Genomic DNA, 20,918 nt, shown 5'->3' with positions numbered 1-20,918 from the left:
GCTTAGTTCAACAAGGTGTTTGAACTTTGCCTTGTTGTTCAAAGATGTAGTTTGAACAACAAACTAATCTGGAGGAGCTGAGTGTGGGAGGAGCTACACCTCGGAGACGGAGCTAGGATCACCCAGGTGTTTTGAACAGTTTAATGGTTGCCATGGAGATTAGAGGATTTCTCAAACATGCTTGAAGAATCAGGGCAACACTCAAGGTATGTTTTTGATGAGCGAATAATATTATAACATGATGTAGAGTTCAAAAAAGTTGATTTTACATAATATGTAAGAGACTGGACGGTCTTTGGACTCAGAACCCAAACCAGCTTTTTTCAGCTGTATTCCACACATCAATACACCATCACAGTCATGAGTAGAAACACACAGAAGGTGTGAAGGTCTCAGATGTTCTGCCGGTCCTCCATCAGAACTTCCTGCAGCTGGTAACAGAAGAAGGGAAACTTTCTAATAGTTTAACTGCTTGTTCAGACTTTCATTCAAACATTTTATCATATTTATTTTAAAGTCTGACGCTGCAATAAATCTCTCAATCTATAAGGAAGTTTCTCTCTTGTTTGCTGAAAAACAGCTGAAGTCTGGTTCTTTAATTTTCAGTTCAACTAATTAGATGTTTTTTTTGTATCTTTAAAATTAAATTTTAAAATTTTCAGAACATCAAGATTTGGATTTCTTCCATTTTATTGCAGTAAAACACTGAGGGCTTTTTTATGCAGAACATAAAAAATATATATTGCTACAGCTGCAAAACGTTTATGAGCTTTTTATTATGCCCTGCAGCTTAGAGGAGTAAGAGGGAATGACAAGCAGATATGTTTGCTTAGCAAGCAACACAGACAGCTACTGTAGCCATTGACATTAAACATAGTAAGACAGAAATCAAAACACTATTAAGTCAGAAATATCTGACAAAACAAAATTTGAAGCGATCACAAGCAGAAGTACAAAGGAAAAAGATGTATTTTCTTGTGTACCTCCAATGCCTCTACCATCCCGGGTTATAAACTCCTGATTCCCCTCCTGACCAGTAGGTGGCGGTGATGCTCCACATCATCTGGCTGCCAACCATCTTCCGTTGCTAGGATACAGTACATTCCTCAGTCGCTTCTATAACTGCTGTAACAAGAAGCGTTTGGTTGAGGATAAACAGATTTAAACTGCAGTCAGGCGATTATTTTCAGTCTCTAAACGACGAATTTGAAGTTTTCGCTGCGCATTTACTTGGTTACTTTGTGCTTTTAGTTGTTTAAAAGCCGATTTACGAGCTGCTGGTAGCGGTTAGCTCGGGCTAAAGCTTCGCTAGTTCTGCTAGGTTTGCTTTCGGTACATCAGGTAACGGTTTGAAGCTGAAGCTGCTGTAACCCAGGTACCACCCGAATCTCCTCAGGCAGCTGTGACCCATGGAGCGGACCGACCGGGGAAAGGACCCCCAGCTGCTGAGGAACCAACCCTACGACGAGAGTCTGGACGTGGAGGACGGAGAGGAGGTACCGAGTGTCTACAGCCCGACTCCCCGAGGACAGAGACAGGTACCCGGTCACAGCCTGCTGAGCTGCCCGATGTTAAATCTGGAAGCCGGGAGTCTAAAACTCCGAGTTTTAGAAAAGATTAATTTTATTATTTCCCCTCTAGAAAATTGTGCAAAAAACCCAAAAACAAAACAGCTTTAACAATATATTTTATATAATTGTATATATTTTATATATATAGTAATAAAATATGTCTCCTCAGTTTTTGGCTACTTAAAATAATTAACAGATTAATGCAGTTTTTCTAAACAACAATAAAAGGATTCCCGCCAACGCCGCCGCTCTTAGATTGGGGTTTTCTACTTCCTGATGGCCTTTCAGCTGATCCTCAGGGGTCAGAGGTCAGACTGCTTCTCTCTGACCTCCATGTTTTCCTCCTGTCAGACCGAGTGGAGCAGCAATAAGGTTCTTGGCATCATGTCCACCAGCAGCAGCAGGATCCCGCTGGATGAGAAGCACAGACCTGTGAGGGCCACAGAGCTGGCAGGGCTGAAGCCAGGGCCCGGTCTGACCCAGGAGGAAGAGGAGGAGGAAGAAGAGGAGGACTCCGATGAGGAGGAGTCTGATGAGGATGATGATGACGATGAGCCCACTGAAACTCTGGAGGGAGTGTACGACCCTGCAGACTACTCCAACCTGCCGGTTACCACGGAGATCAGAGAGCTGTTCCAGTACATCACCCGGTGAGCAAAGACACACACCTCAGTCCATCAGAACCATGTAGAACCAACAGAACCTTTGGTTCATACAAGGACCTGAATTCCACTGTAGATGGTTCTGAACATCTGTCCCACTCACTTAAAGCTGGACAGGTTGGTTCTGATAATATGGACTTAGTCCAATCAGTACAAAAACATTGTTATATAACCTAAAATAGTCAACATGCTAATTACACTCCACATACTATAGACTATATTTTAGCTAAATGTAGCATTGTTGCTCAAACATTCAGTTTACAAACGTTAGTATAAAATAAGAAATTGGTTAAAATGCTAAGGTTAGCTAAAATGCTATAAGTAGCATGTGGGGTATCGCTAGCATGTTGCTAGCGATACCCCACAAAAACCAGGAAGCAGCTGTAGCAGCTGCCACTATCTATAATAACTCTGAAGAATTTTAATTAATATGAATTATAACAACATTAAATTTTCCCTTTAAGTATTTTTGAACTTGAATGAGCTAAAAATTAATTAAAATGTGAAAGTTAGCTAAACAACTTTCATTAGCATATGTTAGTTATTAGCATGTTGACTAATAGTGACTTACTCTGTTCTGTATACTAAATATAATTATTATTAGAATTTTAGCTATAAGGCTAAAGTTAGCATGAGGGCTAATTCTAGCATGTTGGCACCAGTAGGATGTGGGTTATCACTCGGTTCTGTATGTAACAGAACCTGGCTTTTCTGACCCAGTAGAATTTGCAGTTGAAGCTCCAGGTTCTGGTTTCTGCTCTCTACACTTGAAAGAGTTTAGTTGGTTCTGATCCAGATGTGATGTGTTATTGTTATATAGAATGGATCAGAACCATCTGGTTCTCCTGTAGCTTCACAGGTTAATGATATAGAGATGAGAAGGTTCTTGCAGGGAGTCCAGAAACAGCCCAGAACCAGAGTCCTGCAGGTTCTACATGCTTCACTGGGTCAGAACATCTGGATCTGATACACGGGTCAATTTCCTCTCAGGTACTCTCCTCAGAACCAGGAACTGGACCTCTGCCTCAAGCCCTTCATCCCGGACTTCATCCCAGCTGTAGGAGACATCGATGCCTTCCTAAAGGTACCAAACACTGGGAACCGGGTCAGAACCAGGCCTTCTATTGATAGAACATGTTTTAGAATCGTGGTCCAGTCTGTTCTGTACCGGTCTTGGACAGAACCCCAGCTGTTCTCTATAAACTCTCAGAACTACAGTTGGTTCTGTTTGTTCTAAGGTTGCTGGAAAACGGACCCTGGATCAGAACTGGGTCCAAATCAAAACTTCAGAACCGTCTCAACCGGGTTGCCCTGATTTGAAATGTGTGTGGTGTGCTCAGGTACCGAGGCCAGATGGGAAACCAGACAACCTGGGCCTACTGGTTCTGGATGAGCCCAGTGTGAAGCAGTCGGACCCGACGGTTCTGTCTCTGTGGCTGTCGGAGGAAACCAAACAGCACGGAACCACAGAGGTACACACACCTGCACACACACACCTGCAGCCTCCAGGGTCCGGTCTGGTACCATCAGAACCCCGCTCTGTCTCCCCTTTGCAGCTGAAGAAGGTTCCGAGCGTGGCGGGCCCGCGGACCAATCCCCGGGCCGTGGACAGCTGGGTGGATAGCATCAGCGCGCTGCACCGGTCCAAGCCACCGGCCAGTGTGCGCTACAGCAGAACCATGCCGGACCTGGACAGCCTGATGCAGGAGTGGCCCCCGGAGGTGGAGGAGCTGCTGGGGGCCCTGCAGCTGCCGCCGGCCCGCCTGGCCTGCAGCCTGCTGCAGTACGCCGACCTGGTCTGCAGCCTGCTGGAAATCCCCGTCCACGGAACCAGGGTCCAGAGCCTGCACCTGCTCTTCTGCCTCTACCTGGAGTTCAGAGACTCCCAGCACTTCACCAGCCGAGTGTAGGCAGAGGTCAGAGGTCAGGGGCCACAGCCCCAGCTTAGTGCTGCACCGGTTCTGATGACTGAGGGGTTCTGGTTTCAGATTATTTCTCTGGTTCTGCTGTCCAATAAAGGGTGAGAGCAGGAGAACCGTACAGAACCAACTGGTTGTGGTTGGATAGCAGGTGATCAGCATCACCATGGCAACAGGTTTTACATCCAGGAAGTTTGACTTCATTTCCTGAAGCATTGGAGGAGTGGAACCAGAACCCGGTCAGAACCACCAGCAGGGATGAAGGAGCAGAACCAGAGAAATCATCGTGACTTCTGTTAATAATTAAATTTGTTAAATAAAACCTGAACTCTTAACTAAGGTCGGGTTCTGCAGAGTTCTGCTAAGGACTTCATGATCTGATGGAGCAGACGAAGCGCAGTCCTGAACCTTAAAGCACTTCTGGGTCACATTTTTTATTTTACAAATAAAATTACAAAACTAATTACAATTGTATTTTAATGAAAATGCAGCTAAACTTAGCAAATCATTGTAGATCTGAACCTTATTGAAAGGAAGACAAACAATTTCCTTAGTTTATTTTTCGGCAAGATGGTTTCTGTTTTCTTTTTTAGTAAATTGTCATCAATAAGAATTAGATACTTGTCACTTTATGAGGAACAGGTGAGTTTAGTTTATGATTAAAAGTAAGACAATACCAGCAAAAAGAAAACGGCTAATAAAAGACCAAAACTCTGAGATAGAAGAGACATTTTTTTTTATTTTAAGACGACAAACAACACAGAACCAGAACAACCGGAGAGAGAAGAAGAACAGCAGAACAATCAGGTGAGGAATGACAGAAACTGGCTCAGAGATCCTGGGGAGGTGAGAACCAGAAATCACATGTTAGCTGTTTAATAAACGTATTTAAAATAATGTTTCACTAAAGCTTCAACATTAAAGCTTCACAAATATTTCCATCAGTCTGAAACTTTATAACCTGAAGAGTAAATGATCTGTCTGTGAAAAATGATGAAATATTTTTATTCTCAGAATATTACCACTTATAATTAAATTACAGTCAATATTAAACCATGAACACACTAATGTAACACGTTAACAGAAATTAAACATGAAATCTAATTATTTAAAACAGACAATTGAGTGATTGTTTTGTTAAATAAAGATTTAATTTTATCCAATGATTGTTTTTTATTACAATGTTTCTCCTCGTTCTCTTCATTGAAATGCAATAGGAATTTCAGTTAATACATGATTTTAGCACAAGAAGCAAAGTAATAAAAAATGAATGTTTTTATGTATAATTATAATATATGTTTTATAAAATTTTAATTAGATTCCGTAATTTTATTTCTCCATAAAGGAATACATTTTCACTCAGGAATAATTTCTAGAACAGCGGTTCTCCATCTGTAGGCTCCACAGAGGTCAAACAGTTGGCCTCGATTTCCCACAATGCACCTCTCTGGAATTGACAGGGCTAATATGGCGGCAGACGGCTGCATCTTCCACAGGACCCTGACCAGGTCCAGACCCGCTCCGAACCAGGTCAGAACCCAAAGCTTTGTTGTTACCGGTACCGTCCTGATGAGCTGAACGGGAGCAGGAGCGGCTGTTAGCGGCTTCCGTCCTGCCTCTGTGATCGAATCCTCCTCCACCAGACTCCATTCAGAACCCAGCTGCTTTAAGGCGGTTCCGCTTATCAACAACAGCAGCTATTCTGTGGAGTTCAGTTTGGTTCGGGTTCTTATGAAACGCACCCAGACCATCAGTTCGGCTGTTAATTAGCAGCTGATTAGCTGTAGTTGTTTCGGTTCTGATGGTTTTAAACCGGTGCAGCGCAGGCAGATGATGTGTTTAGTGAGTCTGACAGGTCAGGTTCTGATCAGTTCAGAACTGTTAAAATAAAGAACCTTGAGATTGATCAGTTCATCCCGAATTAACTGTGTGATCCTTATAATGTAGTGTCCGTTATCCTGCAATAGCTAGCCCCGCCCACTTCATCACAACCCTCCGGGGCTGACTACTGACCAGTTCTCTGTCTAACAGGTCCGGAAAATCTCTAAGACCTGGGTATTACCCTGAATGAGATCTATAGGAGATAATCTATTCAAACTGGTGTCGAAAGCGATTCGTCTAGCTCTAACTACCTCCAATCCAGAAGTTACGACCCTTTTCAGTTAAGGAACAGTCAGCTGAGTAGCCCTCACAGCTGCATAATTCCAATAACCACTTCTGTTAACGGTAGCTCGCTTTCTAAAATATAACTTGCTCTTGGAACCGACTAGACTAGATTTAGTGACTTGGATGTAAGTCCCTGGGTCATTATTTTACTCTCGCCAAAGAAAATTATGAAGCCTCCTCTTTACTAGAACCATGTACATTAGTTTTACCTTTATTAAAAGAACTGAAAAATGAATAAATGACTCAATTAATTCCAATGTCCACCAACCTCATTAGAATTTTAGAGTATGAATTTATTAAGCAAGCTTGAGCAGGGATATGTGACATACAAATCAATAATCAATTGTATATAATTCAAGAGCAGTGTAATAAAATCAACATGTATAATCATACCCTACTGTCTCTTTTCCCTAACCTATGTCGCAGATTCTGAGATAGCTTTTTAGGAAGCAAGTTCAACTCATACCCAGTTGGTGGTGGATCTTTAGCAACAGGAACGTCCGAGAACCTTGGTCTGAATCTTTGTCCTTTGTGTGGAAAAATCCTCTTTAGAATAGAAGCAAAGTAGAGAGGGCTCAATTGCTTTTGAAAACCCAACTCTTTATCCCTCCGGAACCTTTGTCTTTTCTCCAAGTCTGTTGCAATGTTTGGGTTGAGGTAAGACCGACGATCGAATCAGGAACCCGGGTTGGACGATTGGAACTTGTCTCTCTTTGGCGGCACGAAGCTTCAGCTTTCCCCGTGGCTCCAGGGTGTGGTCTGCTGTTGTTTCCTTGATCTGCTTCTTCGTGTTAGCTCTACTTCGGTGCCGCAGACAAAGAACAAGAACTTCTCCTTTTCCGTCTGCTTATATACAGTTCTCTGCCATGTATGTGTATGGGGAGTGTTAGTTTACGTGGTTTCCTGAACATCTGCTGATTGCTGGCTGGGATGGAAAGTCCTGTCCTTTCCTCAGCGTGTTGATCTTAGCCAACCATACCGCTCCACCCATCCTGTGCGTCTGGCCATCTGTTCAGAACTGCTTGCGACAGCAGGAACTCATAAGTTCCCCTTCTCCTTTTTCCCCTTTTCCTTTTAACATTAACAACTATGTGCTTTTCTTCTGATTAACTTTTAAACACAGTTAAATATTAAAAACTATGTGCTGATTTCCATTTAAGCATTAATCATAAGCATTAATCATTGTTGTTATGTCATTACAGATCATGATTCGTACATTTCAGAATCATTCAGTGATTACTTACACACAGTCATTTTACCTATTGTATTCATACATGTCCAACTTAATCATTATAAATCAAAACATTCAATCATTATAAATCAAAACACAAGATTGCTTTATTTCTCTCAGGCTTTCATGCACCTGTTTCTGCGTGTACCTGGATAGATCTCATACCCCCTACCAGTTTTCTTGACAGTAGCTATTTTTTAAAAGATTAGTAACATTATTAATTAATGGGAAATAAGGTTGGTTGGTTTCAATTTCAAGATTTCCTAAGCAGGTTTAGAATGGGAAATATTATCCCTGAGTGCTGTCCTTTCTGCTTAGTCTATTATTTGTTTCTGTCAAAAAATACTAAAATCTGGCATAAGTTATCTAAGCTCTGAAAGCTTTATTTTGCTTCCACTGATTGGTTTTGATCCCTAATTGGACCAGATGAGCGATTCTGACCTGTGATCAAAATGGAATAAAATGGACCAAACACCTGTTGGCGCATCTTATTTATTCAAGTCATGAAATCATTTTTCTTGCATCCAGACTGGAAAATACATTTTAATATGTTTGTGTGGGAAAAGACTGAGTCACCCCATTGTAGATGGTTCTGTTTGGTACCAAACTAAGGATCAGTCTGTGTTCTCCTCCAAATTTCTTTGTTTTTTTCCCCCTTCTGCTTGTCTTGCAGGCGTCTTCGTCCTCTCCAGTTGTCTGCAGGGAGTCCCTGCATGTTGTGGACATTCGTCGTTACAGCAGAGACCCGGCGTCCGCCATCTACTTTCCCCAGGCCGTCCTGAGTGGTGAGCTGGACAGAAACAAAGCAGACACAGTGTCCTCTATCCTCTGTGACCTTCATCTGCCCTCTGTCTCCAGGTGAGGACCTGTATGACGTCACGCTGACAGACGGTGACTGCCGCCTCCAGGTGACTCTGGACCCCGGTCTGAACCGGCTGGTGGAGAGGCGGGTCCTGAAGCCGGGGTCGGCGCTCCGTAACGCCGCCTTCATCCCGGCCCTGAGCGCCCAACTCCCAGAATGCCCTGGGGCCTCTGCAGACAGAGACAGGTGAGTGCAGCCAGGTGAGACGCTGTGCAGTGATGTCATGAGAGGAACTGACTGAGGCTCCGCCCCCTGCAGCTACAGGATGGTGAGCGTTCAGGTTGACGATGAGGAGGAGGAGGAGGGAGTCAGGAGGTCCGAGGCGGACTGGGACTCTCTGCCCTGGTTCGGACCATCAGAACCAGCAGGTGAGAACCAGTAGAACCAGTATCCAAACTTTTTGTCATGTGGGCGAAAATCTTCAAGTCAGAAGCAGGTGGTTTATAGTTATCCCAATAAATGTTATTTGTATCATTGGATCCAGCTACGTTAAACTAGGGAGAGATTAAAACATGCAGGATGCCGGGCCTCCAGGACCCACTTTGGACCCCCCTGCACTAGAGCATCAATAAATATCAGTAAAATATTTAAATAAAATTTAATAAAATGATTAAATGCAGTTACTGTGAGCAGCTTAGTGACTTAAATCAAACATTTTATAGTAAGTGGTTTCCTGAAGAAGCTTATTTCAAATGGGAATGATTTAAAGGACAATTTTTATGTTTATGACATGATGAATGCTTCAGAAAATGTTGATGTTATTTATTGTAGGGCCAAATATTTAAAATTATTTTGCACATTTGTTTTATTAAACTAAAGGCGTCTAGTTTTCAAATTCTTATGGAACAAGTTTATTCTCAGTTATAAAAGCAGGATTTATTTCAAAATGTTTGCAAGTTTAATAAATTAAATAGAAGCTGACTTGGTTTCTGTAATGTCAGCTTTTGACTAAAACTCTGGATAAATGTGCTTCTATTCATTAGAAAACTTGTGTGGTCATAAAAATACATATAAATATTGTGTTACACTTAATATCTTCCATTGCAAGAAAATTATAAATTATCAGCAATAATTTAACTCTGATTAAAAATAAAAGGTGTATCATTATTAACTTGCATTTAAGAGGCCACAAAATGTCAGTCTGTGGGCCACAAATGGCCCCTGGGCCACACTTTGGACACCCCTGCAGTAGAATCATCAAAGTTTTTCCTGCCATCTGATTGGTTTATGGTCGGTCAGGTGCGCTGCTTCCTCTCAGAGCCAGCAGGAGCGTCTTCCTCCCTCTGTGGAATAACGTGGACTACAGCGGCGAGGAGTGGACGGAGGCTCCGCCCACTGACAGCCTGGAGGAGGAGGAGGACGAGGAGGAGGAGGAGGAAGGTAGGGGCCAATCGCAGCGCAGGTTCATCAAGGGAGTTACTAATTAGTCCATCACATGACCTGCGTGTGTGTTGCCAGGACGACAGCCGTCTGTTACCGTGTCCGAGCTGCGGGAACGCTTCCTGTCCAGTCACCGCGGCGTCTCCAGGGGCGCCATCCAGCATCAGCTGATCGTACGCATCATCAACAAGTCCCACCTGATGTACTATGGCAGGACAGACAGGAACTGTGAATGCCCATATAAGGTCAGTGGGAAACGCATAACGTGAAGCTCGGTGGAGGACGTGTGATGCTGTGGGCCGATTTTCATCTGTAAAGCTGGGAATTAATCACTTCCTGCTCAGGAAGAAACCTTTAGATGAAACCCTGAGCAGCTCCTGCTCCCCTCAGCCCACAGCATCACTCCTCCACCGCCGTGCCCAACAGCTGTCTCCATGTGTTCTCCAGGCCGTGCTGCAGGCCTGCGACCGGACAGGAAGCGTGTGTGTGGTGCTGTGGAACAGTGTGTGCGTCAGCTGGTACCGCCGCCTGGAGCTCGGTGACATCATCAGCCTGCGACGCTTCCGGGTCAAACAGCACTACCAGGCCGAGGTCGACGACATCGGTACGAGGAACTCTGGACTTTCTGTGGAGACAGAAACATTTTCAGCGCACTGCAAAAAACTAAAACCGTATATTTTATTTTGGTATCTAGTGGAAATACCTTGGTACGTTTGAGATAAGAGTAAAATTAACCGACAAGAAGCTTTTCAGAAAAACTAAACATTTTCCCACGTTATAAGTGAAATTCACTTTTTCCTCTACTGAGTTTTACCGATCCGATCCAGAACAGCTGAATGTGGGATAGGTGCGCCTCTCAGTGGTGGAGGAGTGATGATGTGGGGTCTCTGCAGTCGCTGAGCGGACCAGGTTCTGCACTCATGACCCGGCCCGTCTCTGTTGCAGAGATCAGTGTGAACAGCAGGAACCCGGCAGCTCAGCTCTGCGTCGTCTCCGAGTCGTCCGTCTCACCTGAGAGCGTCCCACCTGCACCGTCACACAGCTTCTACAACAGGTCTGTGTCCGTCTGTGTCCGTCTGTCCTGGTCCAAACCTCCCGCCGACCCGCCTGTCCTGTCATCCAATGCAACCAGCAAGGAGTTCCAGGAGTGTCGTCACGGCTCCCTGTGTGATGTCATCGGCCTGCTGACCTTCGCTGGTCGGTCAGAGCGAGTCCGGAATAAAGGTGAGACAGAAATGCTGATGGAGGTCATATATGGACCCGCCATGACAGAACCAGGACCAAGTTTCTTTGTGGGCGTTTTGAGTTATTTAAAAATTCTGGGATTGTTCTCTAAAACATATAGAAATAATAAATAAATGAAGACGTTATGGCCTTTTGAACGTTGGCACTCTGCAAACCAAACTTCCCCAAATCTGATGTACAACAGAAGTGAAATTTTATCTGGGATGTCGAGTCAGAAATATTTATTTTTAACAGTTTTCAGTTTTCCTTCCATTTTTCAGTAAGGCTGAGTTTGTCTTGTGAGTCGTTGTCATTAAACAGTCACTAAAAATAACATGCTAGACGACGTTTTCTGAGACGGTTTCTGGTCAAATGTTGCAGAACTAAACAAATTTACATAAAAATGTCCAAGTTTGCACAGAAAAATAAAGATGCAATCCTTAATTACCTAGTTAGAAAGTTTATCAGCAAAATAAAGTTTATTTGGAGATTAGTTACACCTAAAGAAGCCACATGTTCTTTTCAAAATGAACCTGATAACAAAAATAGCCAATAAAGCCCAGCATGTTAATCAGCTCTGTATTTTTTACCACCTACAGAAAAGGCTCAGATTTACTCTGTAAAGAACCTGAATTCAAACACAAAATTTATCATTTTAAAACCTCTAAGGATGTATTCACCCCAGGCCTGTTTAATCTGCTTTAATTGAACTCTAGTTTGTTGGCCTAGAAAGTTCGGTTCCTTTGGTCTGAATGCGTAATCAGACACTGATGTGGACAAAGAACCTGAACTCTGGTCTGCCTACAAACCTCGGCCTCGGTTTCCCTGAAGTTAAGTCTCGTTTGGTTCAAAAACGTATATGAACACCAAGCGGACTAAAGACGACTCCAAAAGCAGGAAGTGGACTACAGCGCAGGGCATTCTGGGTAAATACAACCAAAACAAACATGCTAGTGTAGCATTAGTGGGAGAAATGGCTTGAGGTCTTTTACCAAAAACAAAGGAGAAATTCAACAACGGCTAAAACTCCAACCCTCCATTTGTGTTTACGTTTCATGAAGAAAGAAGTTACGCTCCATGTCTTCTTCAGAACTTTTTATGTAACTTCCTTCAGTGGTTTTTTTGTGCAGCACCTCCACAGGCGGGAAAGGGAACAGGTTTCTCAAAGGGCTGAAAGGAACCACAGCAGCTAGAAAGGCAGCAAATGTTGCAACTTTTGTCCCCAATAAACTGAGTCTACTGGACTATCAGGTGTGAAATCAACCTACAACTGACTGGATTTTTTTTTCTTGGTACAATTAGCAAAAAAAACCTCAACTTTTATTATTTTTTTGTATTGTTTTTGTTCTGGTGTCTTGTTCCTGGTTTCACTACTGCGCGTTTCTGTTTAATTACTTCCCTTCCTGTTCTCCGTCAGATGGTCGAGGGGCGGGGCTTCTGGAGTACCGCTGGCTCCGATTGGAGGACGGCAGCAGCGAGCAGCCAATCATGGTGAAGCTGTTCTCCACGTCGCAGCCTGAGACGCAGCTGAAGCTCCACCCACGTAGGTGAGCCCAGCAGCGGTCGCTCCGCAGCTACAGCAGCAGCCCAGATGTTCCTGCTCTGTCTGCAGTGTCCGTGGTGGTCTGCACCCGCCTCCGGCCCGTCACGACCCACCAGAACCCCGCCTGGCTCTACCTCACCAACACCACCTACACACAGGTGTACTGCACAGGTAGGCCTCAACCTGCCGTTTCCTCTCCTGCTCCAGCCTGACCTCTGACCTGTGCTCTGATTGGCCGGCAGGGCAGGGTCACCACCCCCGGATGAGCTACCGGCGGCTGCAGCCGGTCCGGAGCTTCCTGCAGTGGCTGAGGGGCCAGGAGGACCAGCAGGTGCTGAGCAGGGCTCTGATTGGAGGGTTCTTCATCTTCCCGCCTCCTCCCGTCTCCTTGGAAACGCTCATGAGGGAGAGGAGAGGTGAGCCCCCTGGTGCAAAAGTCCTGACAGAGGGGGGCAGTGACTAGTTACAGTTACTGAAGTAACTTTTTAGACAATAAAGTACTTTTAGAGTATTTTCACTCTGCTGTACTTTTTACTTTAACGTTTGTAGAACAGGATGTAAAATCAACCTTTCATTGACATTTTTTCTTCTCTTCAAACTTTCATTCCTGCCTTTCTGGGGAAAATTTATTTTCGTGGATAACCGTTAATGAGTCATAACAACATTTAATGTCCTGTTTGACATTATGATTTGTTAAATGTTATTTATATGAATTATTTTCATTTTGATTTTTAAAATACCAAAACTTCCAAATAACTTTATATTTTGATTTGTCTGATGTAATTTTTAAATATTATCATTGATGTTTTGGTCACTTTTTTAGTTTTACTTTAGTTAAAATAAGTTTAGTTTTTTTTTCTACTCACCTCTGCTGGTCGGTTCTGGTTCCGGTTCTGTTTTACAGGTGAGATCGGGTTCCTGCAGGGGGCGGAGCTTCAGAGGGAGCTGGAGCGGCTCTGTTACCGGGAGCGACGCACCTTCTGCCTCCAGTCGACCGTTTCCATGGTTACCTACAGCTGCACGGGGGAGGTGAGGCCGAGCGCAGACGGTTCTGTCCCGATCGGACCCGGAGCTGACCCGGTTCTGTCGTCCCCCAGGAGGACCGCTGTTTGTTCTGGACGGACAGGCCGTCGCCCTCGCCGCGTCCGCCGTCCTTCAAGGCGCCGCCGTCCTCCCCGTTCTGCCCGACGTCGCCGTCCTCGTCCCTCAGCGCGTCCACGCCGCGTCCCGCAGGCGCGCCACGGTGAGACGGCGGGCCGCACGCAGGGGGACGTCTCCACATGAGGACGGGTCTCAGGTCTCTGGGTTTGTCCCTGCAGGAGGTCCGGGAGGCGGAGGAAGCTGCTGATGCCGGAGACGCCCAGCAAGAGGTCAGAGGTCACAGAGGACGCCTGTCTGTCTCAGTGTCTCTCTGACGGACGTGTTCTGTCTCCACAGGCGTCCTCTGCTCGCTGTCCAGCCAGAACCCAACAGGACAGGTGAGGCGGTCCGGTTCTGGTTCTGTTCGCTCCGTACGGTCAGCAGGTCCAAACGGGTCAGAACCACTGGAAACATGGTGGCAGAAATAATGAGGAAATACAGGAGAGTAAAACGGGTCAGAACCGGTTAACGGGCCAGAAATGATCCGGACCTTCCTGGGGTTCCAGAACCAGAGATATTTCCTGTAGTTTTTGTCGGTCAGGGTATAGGAGTTTTCTTTAAGCCAGCTGACCAGCAGTGCTCAGCCACAGCGGTCCCAGGGTTCTGTGGGGATGAAATGGATTTTGGTCCAGAACTGGATCAGAACCGTGTGGACCCGTCTCTCTGCAGAGATCCTGTTTGAAGCCTCCATGGAGTTCGTGGTCCCCGCTGGTGAAGAAGATGAGGATGATGATGAAGATGATGATGATGACTCTTCATCCTACGCCACCGCCCTCCCACCGACATTCTCACCCGTCGCCACGGAAACCTTACCGCTGCGCTTCGACTACAGTCACAGGGAAGAGCAGGCTGCTGCCATGGCGATGGGAGGCGGGGCCAGCGCAGAGAGCTTTGGCTCCGCCCCCAAAGACTACTACACCGTGAGGCTGAGAGGTACCGACCCACAGAGAGACGCCGGAGCGGACCGGACCGGTTCTGACTGTCTCTGGTTCTCCCTCCAGCTCTGTCCGACGGCCTGACGATCGACGCCGTCTTCCTGCCTCACCTGTCCTCCTCCTCGCATCGCCACGCCAACACCTGGACCTCCATCCTGTCCCAGGGAGCCTTCTCCTCACACACACCGCCGCCGTCTCCAGGTGAGTCCAGACGTCCCGATCACAGCGGAGGAACAGAACCAGGAAACTCAGCTACGAGTAGAAATACTTCAACGTGTTTTTACTCAAGTAAAAGTAAAAAAGTTTTCGGTAAAAAGTCGACTGAAGTTCTGAGTAACTGATCAGATTATCAATCATTTAATAATTAAATATTACATCATCAGACAGAAAAAAATATAAAGTTATGTGAAAATTTTTGCATTTAAAGATCAAAATAACATAAAATAACAAAATCAGATCAAATAAATCAGTTTCTGCCAGTAAAAACGTAGAAACTGCAGCTGTGAGTCTGTTTTGGTAAAAACATGTTTGTTTCTCATTCAGTGGGAGAAAATCTGAAACTTGACAGTAAAAGTAAAAAGTACAGCGTAGTAAAAATACTAAAAGTAACTTTTTTCAAAAAAAGTTACTCAAGTAAATGTAACTGAGTAAATGTAACTAGTTACTACCCACCTGGCCTCTCCGGGACGATCAAGCTAACCTCTCTCTCTCTCTCTCTCTCTCTGTCAGCTGACCTGATCGCCATGGCGCCCCAGCTGGCCAATCAGAGGCTGGTCTGCGTCCTGGAGGCGTGTCACCTGGGCGGAGCCAGAACCGAACTGGTTCTGAGTCGAGGTTTCCACCTGAAGGACTGACACCTGAAGGTTCCTCACTGCGACCCAGAAGAACCAACAAGAACTTTTCAGTAAACATCGTAATCAAACTCTGACTCTTCAGACCCAAAACATCTAGTGGTTGTCATGGAGACCTGAGCTGAGGAGGTTTTATCCTCTGGACCAACCCGGTGGACAAGTGGGGCTCTGTGTCCCATCATATCTGTTCCCCAGGGAAACGGAACGATACAATAAGAGGTTCCAGAAAGTATTTATTTATTCAGTTTATTTATGTAGCAACATTTATAACATGTCATCTTAATGGACCTTAGTAAAAAGTAACTTTTATTCTTTTTAATCTTAGTCACCAATCAAAGGATTTTCATTTTATTCAGAATAGAAACCAGAAGAACTGATTCAGTTCATCTGGTTTCTATTGTAAAGTGACTTTGAGTGTCTAATAAAGTGCCAAATAAGTTTTACATAAGTTTTCATTACTTTCTATGTTAAAGAAAAGTAAAAAGTTAACAGGTGAGGGAGAACATTTAGTTTTTAGCAGCATTATCTCAGCTGATTCTCACAGCCAAACTGAACTTCTATAGATCTATAGATCTATGGAGAGAACAAAACTGAGAAAACATAAAGATAACAGCTGAATTAACAGGAAATTATGCAAACTGGAGAGTAGCAGGAGAAAGTAACAGAGTGAGGAAAATTGGTCAGTTTTTCCTCCAGCATATTTACACAAATAGTTCAAGCCAATCTAACTGGTTTAGAGCGAGGCATGAGAGAAGCAGAGAGACGGACCGGCCACTGGGACCATAGGGAGCACTGGGACCACTGGGGTCACTGGGATCACTGGGACCACTGGCATCACTGGGACCATCGGGATCACTGGGACCACCAGAAGCACTGGGACCACTGGGATCACTGGGATCACTGGGCATTTTCCCAGTGGGGTCACTGTCCCAACATTTCTTCTGTTTCCATTATATTCTCACCACACATGCTGGTACTGGACTGGCCCAGTCTCTGTTAAACACCTTTATTTTGGTTCTGTCTGTGTGATGCATTATGCAAAAAAATGATTTCACCACAAGTCAACCATCAACCTGTAAAACATGGAGCCACATGGAGCTTTTCCCATCATGTTTGACTGATGAAAATGTTTCTAATTATTATTCAGGAACATAAAGCGTACTCACACTGATTGGTCTGACGCATCGAATATGACAAACTTTATTTACCGTAACATCTTACCATCTTCAGGAAGTGGCTGTTTTTATCCGTTCAGAGACGGAACTGACAGCTGATGCTTACAGAGCACAACTGTAGCTTTAAATGAACTAACTACAAAACAAAATTCACAGAAATGTGTTTTAACTAACTATGCACACAGCGGATGTTTCTATGGCGAAGGGATCAGAGATCCCAAAGGTCACATCCTCAAAACCTGGAAGTCAAGAGTGAGTTGATCTAATGAACTGATTCAGGAGGATGAAGACAAAAACACTTCCTGAAATATAAACATTTATCTTTTTTGTGAGACTGCTGCCTTTTACTTTAGTTGTTTCAATGAATATAATGTCAGATTTCTGTGTTTTTTCTCCAGGTTGACATTAAAACTGCTGTAATAACAGCATTTACTGATATAAAATGTATTATATATATTTTCCTTCGTTTAAACTCAGAGTAAAAACGACCAAACCGTCTACATTACGTCTCTAAGCTGCAGCTCTCCTGTGATCCTGCAGGAATCAGGAAGGAACTGAGAGATAAATATAATATGTTTCTATTTCATCAGAAATGATTTAAACTGAGAACAAACTGAAGGTTTAGGTTGTGAACCTCAAAGTGCTAAAACATGCTAAGAACAGCTGTTAGATTTTTGTTGCTACAAGTTAAACTTTTAGTTTGACTTTTTAACTGAGGCTTGAAAGAAACGCAGAAACAGTTTAGAGAAGATTTTAGGAGAGAAACATTTTAAACCAGCGGAACTAAAAGCTGCAGAAGTTTGAGTTGGTCTGACAATCAGGAAACTGAAGTTAAAAGTTTCTAAGTTGAGCAACAAACTTTAGCAAAAAAAACTTTGTGTTCAGCTAAAATAAGATGTAAAGATCCAGGAAGAGGAAGAGGAAGAGGAAGAGGATGTTTTCAGCGAGTGTCAAACTGCTGCTGGTCTCATTGGATCCAGCTGCAGAATGGAGGGAACATCTGTCCTCAGGCTGCTGGGTGAGTCCATCTGCTGGATGTTGGTGTGGAAATGTTGAGAGACGATCACTGCTGCTTCCCACAGCAGAAGCTGATTAAAGCTCCAACTAACCTGAGACTCATTTCTCTGCAGCTCTGATCTCTCTGCTGAGCCGCTCAACAAACCAAGGTTACAACCTGATTCTGTTAACTCTAGATCTAGATTTGATCCTGTGGAACTAATGAAAGGATGAATGTTTTATTATTTCAGTTCGTCTGACTGTGAGTCCCAGCAGATCTCAGTTCTTTAGAGGAGAATCAGTGACTCTGATCTGTGAGGATGAAAACAGACCTGATGGATGGACTGTGAGGAGAAACACAAGCAGAGAAACCAGGACTGAGTGTAAAGGATGGGGAACACCAGCTGGTTCTACCTGTAACATGGACTACCTCCTCCCAGGTGATACTGGTCTGTACTGGTGTGAGTCCATCAATGGATCCTCCAGCAGCAGCAGCAGCATCCAGCTCTCTGTCTCTGGTAAGATCAGACTGTGGAGTTAGTGTTGCTGAAGCTGTGTGGAAATGGATGAAATGCTGTAGTTTGTCTCTGTGTTGAGGTGGATCAGTGATCCTGCAGAGTCCTGTCCTCCCTGTGATGGAGGGAGATGATGTCACTCTGAGCTGCAGAGCAAGGAATCCAACCCACAACCTCCCAGCTGCTTTCTATAAAGATGGCTCCTTCATTGGTGATGGACCATCAGGTCACATGACCCTCCTCCATGTTTCCAGCTCTGATGAAGGCCTCTATAAATGTAACATCAGCCGTCATGGAGAGTCTCCATCCAGCAGGATCTCTGTCAAAGGTCAGAGGTCAGCAGCTTCTCTTTAGTTTTGCAACATGTAGATCACTACAACTCTGTGTTTTAATATTTAGTTTTCGTCCAATAATCTGAGCTTTCTACAATTTTAAGAGGAACTGTTTTTCTACCATCTAAATTTCAAATATTGGTTTAAAACGTTTGATACAAATTAGTCAGAACATTCCTCATGTCTGAATGTTGCTTTGTCATCAATGAGAAGCTTCATATTCCTCTGGCTGTTGATGTTTCAATTTAATGCTTCTTATTTTCTGAAATCATATTAAAATGTGTTTTAACAAGTTTGTAACAGATGCAAGAATAAATGCTTTGTTCTGCTAACTGAACTGATCAAACTGTGTTTAATGTTTATTTGTGTTCCAGTAATCAGTGTGAATAATAACCAATGAATCCATCAGTCAAACATTCCTTCAGTTTCATCTCTAAATGTTGATCAGGTTTGATTCTCTGCAGAAAAAAAAACAACCACAGCCCCTCCTGAAACTCCGCCCACTACCGAAGCTCCTCCCACTTGTTCACCTTCCCCTCTCCTCATCATCACTCTGCTCTGCCACCTGGTGGTGATGTTCCTGTTCTTCATCTGCTCTTTCCTCTTGGGGTTTTCATTTGGACTCAGAACCAAAGGTAAAACCCTGAATCATTTACTGACCTGATGATCCAACCAATCACTGACTGACTGATGTTCTTCACTGATTCTGGTTTTGTTGTTATATTTTATTTAATTTGCTTTATAAATGTCTCTAATTATCCAGTTTCCTGAATTAGTTGTATTAGTGGTAATAAATTGTTTTCTCTTTAACTTCCTCTAAATACAGGAAGTGACCCGTTACCATGTGTGAAGATGACTCTGCCCCCCCAGGCTGAGCTGGTACCAGAAGATGATGATTGATGATGATGATGATGATGATGATGATGATGATGATGTCACCACAGAGCATCACTTCTGATCCAAACAGTCTCATCCTGATCTGCTCCAAATTTCTTCTTCCTCTTTGTTTTCAGGGAAAATTGTTTTATTGTCTGAATAAATGAAACTTTATGAATAAATGAAACTTTATGAATAAATGAAACCGATGATATTCTTTTAATTCCATCAATCCAAGCTGACACCATGAATCATAGCACAGTGCATTTTTATCAAAGGTACTTTGTTTTAAAATCAGCATTAGATAACTAGTTAAAAATATATTTTTATATTATAATTATCGCTCTGACAGAATATGAGACGGATAATCTGTTAGAGTTCAGCTCCTGTTCTTCATCTCCATCTGTTGTCTTTCTGCTGTTTGCAGAAATAAAACACTCCCACTCATAAACAACCAATCAGAGCCAGGAGGACGGTCTTGGTGCTGCCAGTCATTCTTGTGTACGTGCTGCTCAGACCCTCCTCCTGCTCTCCACTACACTGCAGCTGCTCTCCCACAGCAGAACCTGCGACCAATGAGCAGGTTGTTAGCACGACCACTGAAGAGTTTGGTTTACATCAGGTTGTTTATCCGTTATTGATCCAGCTGCTGTTCATCAGTAATCATGAGCATGCACACTCGCCGGCCACTTTATTAGGTACACCTTGCTGGTACCGGGTTGGACTCCTTTTGCCTTCAGAACTGCCTTAGTCCTTCGTGGCAGAGATTCAATGAGGTACTGGAAACATTCCTCAGAGAGTCTGGTCCATATTGACCTGATAGCAACAAGCAGTTGCTGCAGATTTGTCGGCTGCACATCCTTGATGTGAATCTCCCGTTCCACCACATCCCAAAGGTTTCTATTGGACCTGGTGACTGGAGGCCAGTCGAGTTCAGTGAACTCATGGTTCAAGAAACCAGTCTGAGATGATTGGCGCTTTATGACATGGAGCGTTATCCTGATGGAAGGAGCATCAGCGGATGGTTCACTGTGGTCATACAGAGATGGACATTCAGCAGCAATACTCAGGCAGGCTGTGGCTTTGACATGATGCTCAGTTGGTACTAATGGGTCCAAAGTACCAGGAAAATATCCTCCCACCATAACGTCATCACCACCAGCCTGAACTGTTGATACCAGACAGGATGGATTCATGTTTCATCTAGTTGACACAAATTCTGGCCCTTCCATCTGAATGTCGCAGCAGAAATCCAGACTCATCAGACCAGGCAACGTTCTTCCAATCTTCTGTTGTCTAGTTTTGGTGAGTCTGTGTGAATCGTAGCCTCAGTTTTCTGTTCTTAGCTGACAGGAGGGGAACCTGCTGTGGTCTTCTGCTGCTGTAGCTCAGCCACCTCAAGGTTTGACATGTTGTGGGTTCAGAGATGCTCTTCTGCAGACCTCGATTGTATCGAGTGGTTATTTGAGTTACTGTTGTCGTTCTATCAGCTCCATCCAGTCTGGTCATTCTCCTCTGACCTCTGACCTCAAAAAGGCAT

The 20,918-nt window shown here is 44.1% G+C and overlaps 3 protein-coding genes and 1 long non-coding RNA gene across 7 annotated transcripts; 3 read left to right on the top strand and 1 right to left on the bottom strand.

Annotated features, from left to right (window-relative positions):
• Positions 1-211: 211 nt before the first annotated feature.
• LOC114157667 (uncharacterized) lies at positions 212-1,121 on the bottom strand. Its single transcript, XR_003598204.1, has 2 exons — positions 984-1,121; positions 212-431 (listed from the first exon to the last, which is right to left on the bottom strand). It is a non-coding gene; the product is annotated as an uncharacterized LOC114157667 (long non-coding RNA).
• ift46 (intraflagellar transport 46 homolog (Chlamydomonas)) lies at positions 1,074-4,615 on the top strand. The gene is made up of 5 exons (XM_028038749.1): positions 1,074-1,538; positions 1,923-2,221; positions 3,224-3,317; positions 3,574-3,705; positions 3,790-4,615. The coding sequence occupies exons 1-5, from the start codon at positions 1,410-1,412 to the stop codon at positions 4,141-4,143; spliced, it is 1,008 nt and encodes a 335-aa protein (XP_027894550.1). The 5' UTR covers positions 1,074-1,409; the 3' UTR covers positions 4,144-4,615.
• A 925-nt stretch (positions 4,616-5,540) lies between these two features.
• On the top strand, positions 5,541-15,927 carry LOC114157602 (RPA-related protein RADX). Of its 4 annotated transcripts, XM_028038705.1 has the most exons (19): positions 5,542-5,682; positions 8,223-8,334; positions 8,408-8,597; positions 8,670-8,779; positions 9,651-9,791; positions 9,870-10,036; positions 10,239-10,395; positions 10,737-10,845; positions 10,924-11,015; positions 12,433-12,558; positions 12,628-12,729; positions 12,801-12,974; positions 13,463-13,587; positions 13,656-13,801; positions 13,878-13,928; positions 13,996-14,036; positions 14,368-14,631; positions 14,700-14,834; positions 15,363-15,927. In XM_028038705.1, exons 1-19 carry the CDS (start codon positions 5,590-5,592, stop codon positions 15,485-15,487), a joined length of 2,460 nt encoding a protein of 819 aa, XP_027894506.1. In that variant the 5' UTR covers positions 5,542-5,589; the 3' UTR covers positions 15,488-15,927. The 4 variants fall into 4 exon arrangements, with proteins under 4 accessions (XP_027894504.1, XP_027894505.1, XP_027894503.1 ...); XM_028038703.1 differs by having other exon boundaries at positions 5,541-5,682; positions 9,651-9,786; positions 9,868-10,036; positions 10,737-11,015; XM_028038704.1 differs by having other exon boundaries at positions 5,541-5,682; positions 10,737-11,015; positions 13,881-13,928.
• A 157-nt stretch (positions 15,928-16,084) lies between these two features.
• LOC114157640 (high affinity immunoglobulin gamma Fc receptor I-like) lies at positions 16,085-19,516 on the top strand. Its single transcript, XM_028038768.1, has 6 exons — positions 16,085-17,677; positions 17,790-17,825; positions 17,907-18,173; positions 18,253-18,498; positions 18,967-19,137; positions 19,329-19,516. The coding sequence occupies exons 1-6, from the start codon at positions 17,647-17,649 to the stop codon at positions 19,400-19,402; spliced, it is 825 nt and encodes a 274-aa protein (XP_027894569.1). The 5' UTR covers positions 16,085-17,646; the 3' UTR covers positions 19,403-19,516.
• Positions 19,517-20,918: the final 1,402 nt, after the last annotated feature.

This window comes from Xiphophorus couchianus, chromosome 14 (assembly GCF_001444195.1).
Source record: "Xiphophorus couchianus chromosome 14, X_couchianus-1.0, whole genome shotgun sequence".
Lineage (NCBI taxonomy): Eukaryota > Metazoa > Chordata > Actinopteri > Cyprinodontiformes > Poeciliidae > Xiphophorus > Xiphophorus couchianus.
The sequence above is the reverse complement of the archived record's forward strand: the minus strand, read 5'-3'. Positions and strand labels throughout refer to the sequence as shown.

Excerpts from the sequence above, each read along its gene's own strand:
- LOC114157640 (XM_028038768.1), top strand. The coding sequence starts at position 17,647 with ATGGAGGGAACATCTGTCCTCAGGCTGCTGG. Across the intron at positions 18,499-18,966 it reads CAGCAGGATCTCTGTCAAAG|AAAAAAAAACAACCACAGCC; the intron begins GTCAGAGGTCAG and ends GATTCTCTGCAG. Across the intron at positions 19,138-19,328 it reads ATTTGGACTCAGAACCAAAG|GAAGTGACCCGTTACCATGT; the intron begins GTAAAACCCTGA and ends CTCTAAATACAG.
- ift46 (XM_028038749.1), top strand. The coding sequence starts at position 1,410 with ATGGAGCGGACCGACCGGGGAAAGGACCCCCAGCTGCTGAGGAACCAA. Across the intron at positions 1,539-1,922 it reads CTCCCCGAGGACAGAGACAG|ACCGAGTGGAGCAGCAATAA; the intron begins GTACCCGGTCAC and ends TCCTCCTGTCAG. Across the intron at positions 2,222-3,223 it reads CTGTTCCAGTACATCACCCG|GTACTCTCCTCAGAACCAGG; the intron begins GTGAGCAAAGAC and ends ATTTCCTCTCAG.
- LOC114157602 (XM_028038702.1), top strand. The coding sequence starts at position 5,590 with ATGCACCTCTCTGGAATTGACAGGGCTAATATGGCGGCAGACGGCTGC. Across the intron at positions 8,335-8,407 it reads TCCCCAGGCCGTCCTGAGTG|GTGAGGACCTGTATGACGTC; the intron begins GTGAGCTGGACA and ends CTCTGTCTCCAG. Across the intron at positions 14,835-15,362 it reads CACACCGCCGCCGTCTCCAG|CTGACCTGATCGCCATGGCG; the intron begins GTGAGTCCAGAC and ends TCTCTCTGTCAG.